Raw genomic sequence first — 5,000 nt, forward strand, 5'->3', positions numbered from 1 at the left:
TAATGTGTGTGTGTGTCTGTGTGTTTGTGTGTGTCTGTGTGTGTGTGTGTGTGTGTGTGTCTCTGTGTGTGTGTGTGTGTGTGTGTGTGTGTGTGTGTGTGTGTGTGTGTGTGTGTGTGTGTGTGTGTCTCTGTGTGTGTGTGTGTGTGTGTGTGTGTGTGTGTGTGTGTGTGTGTCTCTGTGTGTGTGTGTGTGTGTGTGTGTGTGTTTCCAGGACACCAAAGACGACAGCTCAGCTTTTATCTGTCCGCTCTGTGACAAGAACTGTCAGACACAACACCAGCTCACTATGCACATCAGACAGGTATGTCCTGAAACACTGCGCTCACAAACTCCACAACGTTTATTGATTATTGATCAGTATACACTGTATCTTTATGGATGATATTGATCAGTATACACTGTATCTTTATGGATGATATTGATCAGTATACACTGTATCTTTATGGATGATATTGATCAGTATACACTGTATCTTTATGGATGATATTGATCAGTATACACTGTATCTTTATGGATGATATTGATCAGTATACACTGTATCTTTATTGATGATATTGATCAGTATACACTGTATCTTTATTGATTATTGATCAGTATACACTGTATCTGTATGGGTGATATTGATCAGTATACACTGTATCTTTATGGATGATATTGATTAGTATACACTGTGTCTTTATGGATGATATTGATCAGTATACACTGTATCTTTATGGATGATATTGATCAGTATACACTGTATCTTTATGGATGATATTGATCCTGTATTGACAGTCAGACTGTGGACATATGACGGCCTTTAGCTCGTGTTTCTAGAGTTACGTGTTGTTACGAACACGTTAGGAATTGTTAAAATGAAAAAGGTCTTCGGCGTACTCAGGTTCAGAGTCTGTATCCGGTTTACGAAGTAGCGCTCGCAACCCGTCCTTCGGTTCGTGTCCATTTGTTTGAGAGAGAGAGAGAGAGAGCGCTGGTCAAGCTACATAGACAGTGAATGAGATAGTGAGAAATAAAACTGTATTTTCTGATTGTTTACGTCCTAAAGAACAGATAAACAGCTAATCGCAGCACCGTCTGGGTCTGAATGCGGCTCCGCTGGCGTGGCTGCTAGCCGTAGCGTTGCCGCTCCCTCCGTGCTTTGGTGTTAAGTGGGCGTATGACCCTTCCTCTCCGCAGCACAACGCCGACACCGGAGCCACGGACCACTCCTGTAGCATCTGTGGGAAGTGCCTGAGCTCGGCCTCGTCGCTGGACAGACACATGCTGGTCCACAGCGGGGAGAGACCCTACAAATGTAACATCTGTGGACAGACCTTCACCACCAACGGCAACATGCACAGGTACACACACACACAAACAGGCACACACACACACAAACAGGCACACACACACACACACACACACACACACACACACACACACACACACACACTGTAACCTCAGGCAGAGGAAGTTAGCGTTTAACCCGGTCCCCAGTCAACCGTGATGGGAGCACAAACTGGTCCTGATTGAGTGTGTGTGTGTGTGTGTGGGTGTATGTGGGGGGGTTACACAGGAAGTGGGAAGACCTCTCTAAACCATCCATCCCCATCTTTCACACACACACACACACACACACACACACACACACAGTGAGAACAACGCCCAGTCATTTATCAGTAGAGTCCAGCCTCCACCGTCAAACTCAACGGTCTCTGCAGTGTGTGTGTGTGTGTGTGTGTGTGTGTGTGTGTGTGTGTGTGTGTGTGCTGACCTTCACTGACCTTTGTTGGGGGACCAATCAGAGCGTTTACATCAGATTTTTTGTTTTGAGACTTTTTAATGTTCTCTGAGAGTCTTTGTGGAAACGCTCTGATCTCGTTGTCCTCAAACACTTTGAACGTTTGATCTGAAACGAGTTCACCAGCAGAGAGACGAACGTCCACAGAGACACACAGACGTAGCTAATGGAAACAGTTTCACGTTGTATTATTATTACTGAGCGTGGAAACATAACTACTAATGAGCCTGAAACGAAGGATGTCCTGATGTCCCCGAGGACGATTAAACTATCTCCATGAACGCAGAGACACAGCGTCTGGGACAGTAGAGGAATTTATAATTACAAATTAAATTATGTTTGTGTCTCTGAATATAAATCATCTCAGTTATTAGGAGGAATGTGAGGTGGCACTGATGTAGATTTAATGTTTCAGACCTTCTTCTGCGAGCAGCTCCGGGGTCTCTCCCTCTCCTCTTGGGACGTACACAGTCCGTCAGTCTGTGTGGTCTGTGGGGGTTTGACCTTCTGTCTCACTCTCTCTCTCCGGATCTGTGGATTAGGACGTTCCTGTAGCTTATAAATATGTAAATAATAGTTTGTTTGAGCTTGTAAATATTTAAAGAGTCTGTTTGATCTTCTCCCTCCACTTTCTTTAACTTCAGATATACGATGTCCCCGCACTGAGTTGGTGATAAGAAACTGCCGTTTGCAGTGATGCATTTTAGTTTGTGGACACTTCCATGTTTTAATCAGCATCAATGAAGTAATTAAACTATATTTATTAAGTAGAATGAGAAAAGGAAGTAACATTTAGGACACTGGTTGTTAAAGTTAAAGCGAGAGATCTTCCAGTGGAAGAAACGAAGACCTCGGGATGAAGCCGAACTCGCTCCTTACCGTTGGCTGTTTGTGTTTCAGGTTCTGGTTTGCACAGAACGTCTGTCGCCCGTTTAAAAGACAAACACTGCTCATCCAGTCAGATCAACCAACCATATAAACCATTAGTCAAACTCTTTCTGAAGCCGGTCGGGAGACAGAGCAACCTTTGTGATGCTAGCAGCAGCTATGCTAACGTCTTTAGCAGCCACCGTTGTGGTTTAGTGAACAGTGTGTTCGGTCCCAGACGCAGTGTAAAGTCCTTCAGCTGTGTATACCTGTGGGCTGCTGCTGTGTGAGGCTGGTTCATCGCTGTATGTGATCCGCTGCAGCAGCTCACGATGAAAGTGGAGCTTTAACAAAAATGCTTCAAGAGCTCGCTGATGGATTTTCATGTTTTAAGGAAACGAGTGGTAGGAAAAGTAGATTCACATGTCTGAAACACAGCAGCATTGTTTCCACACTGGCTGACTGCACTGATGTGCGGTAAAATGGTTTGCATGTTCGAGTTTTAATGAAATATGGAGCCTGTTGATGTTTGTTTGGGACAGAAAGACGAATGTTTTGTGCTTCCTCGGACTCTCTCGCTGCAGTCTCAGTGGTATGAGGAGGTGTGGGCAGGAAGGAATGACTGTAGGCTGAGACACAGACAGAAAAATCTGGTGGATGTCACAGCAATTTTCTCAATTATATTTTCCTTTTATTTGTTTTTGTGCTCAGTTTGTGGGTTTGGCAGCGAGGACTCGTGTTTCCTGCTGGTAACGTCTGTTAAAGAGCTAGTTAGTAGGAACTGAATGGAAAATAGTCTTCAACACCCGCAGTGTGAAAAAAGGCATCAGACACAAACATAAAGCAGCTCTGATCGACAGACGCAGTTACACACAAATGAATGCTGGTTGTAAGCACATTTAAAAAAGGTTGAGTGTTTGTGTGTCTTTGTTTTTAAGTTGATATGTTGAACACATCCAGCAGCAACATTCATTTGGAGTTTGTGTCTGAGTCCAGTGTGTAACATTGGGGAGGATCTATGGTGTGTGTGTGTGTGTGTGTGTGTGTGTGTGCTTGCATTGGTTCATAATCACCTGAGAATCATGGTGTGGTTTTGTTACCTTAGCATCACACTTCACAGCCTGTTCTCATTCCCAGGTTATTAAATACGGAGCCGTGTTCAGTTTGTTGCAGTCTGAATCTTCACCAATAGATGCCACTGAAACCTACACACTGGTCCTTTGAGTCTGATATTCCCTCTCTTTAAGCTCCTGAGAGACACATCTGCTCCTTTCCAGCTGTAATTCTCCACTGTGCTCACCAGCTAGTCTCTAACTGTCTCTAACCGGTAGCGTACGCTGGGTTTTTACAGCGTTTTTGAGTGCTGAGAGACGGATAAACAATGAGCCGAGACGGAGGGTTTGATCAGAGATTAGTTTGCTCCTGATCTCACCTGCTGCAGCTCCAGCAGAAAGTCGGCGGGCTGGTTTTGTGAGTCTCTGCAGTAGCGTGACTCTTGAAAGGCAAACTGAACGCACACTGAGGAGATAACACGGCCTCCTGCTGGCTGACGCCGATCTGGACGCTGATTTCCATCGACACACCCTGGAAACGGTCGCGCCACCTTTCTCCGAATCCTTCGAGTTCTTCTAAAATAAAACAAAGAGGGAAACGGGGCCCACGAAGCTCTGCACCTTCTTTTATTTACTCCTGATTTACAATGCAAACTAGAGAGAACACAGAAATACAGAGGGAAGGAAACATGTGGAGCTGCTCTCTCTCTCTCTCTCTCTCTCTCTCTCTCTCTCTCTCTCTCTCTCTCTCTCTCTCTCTCCCTCCCCCCCTCTCTCCCCCTGCGAGGCCTGGGTTCACATGCTGCTGTAGGAAAATAAAGAGGCCTGTGTGGATGCAGAGGGAGGAGGGAGAGAGAGGAGGAATCCATTTTGCAGGAGAGCATCCTTTGAAATGTGAAACGTGAGATTTTCCTACTCGACTGTCTTCAAACGGGGGGGGGGATGAGAGTTGGATGTAGGCGATGGATGGAAAGATGAATTCCCTCCCTGGTTTGGCAAAATCTGAATTGTTTTGTCGCCAATTAAGGAGACAGATTTAGAGGAGTGGAGTATAAGAATACCCACGATGCAACAGGACTTGTGTTGAACACAAAGAGGAATCCATTTTGCAGCCGAGCATCCCTGAAATGTGAAACTAGTTCGTCCAGTTTCTCGTGGAGAGGCCTGCAGGCAGCAGTGCAATGCATTCTGGTAGCTCCTCATCAACATACAGTAGTTCCCAACCTGAGGGTCGGGACCGCCACCAGGGGTCGCCACATCACAGAGCTTTCCCTCCGGACAGAGAACGCTTTAAAAAG

At 45.5% G+C, this 5,000-nt stretch overlaps 1 protein-coding gene across 5 annotated transcripts in view; it reads left to right on the forward strand.

Annotated features, from left to right (window-relative positions):
• Positions 1-5,000, forward strand: part of rreb1a (ras responsive element binding protein 1a) — a 59,535-nt gene that overhangs the window by 35,930 nt on the left and 18,605 nt on the right. For all 5 annotated transcript variants that reach the window (XM_051385715.1, XM_051385716.1, XM_051385712.1 and 2 more), the window contains 2 exons: positions 215-304; positions 1,180-1,343. In XM_051385715.1, coding sequence (XP_051241675.1) covers positions 215-304; positions 1,180-1,343 — 254 coding nt within the window. The remainder of the gene's footprint in view (positions 1-214; positions 305-1,179; positions 1,344-5,000) is intronic.

Source organism: Dicentrarchus labrax, unplaced genomic scaffold (assembly GCF_905237075.1).
Source record: "Dicentrarchus labrax unplaced genomic scaffold, dlabrax2021, whole genome shotgun sequence".
Taxonomy (NCBI): Eukaryota; Metazoa; Chordata; class Actinopteri; family Moronidae; genus Dicentrarchus; species Dicentrarchus labrax.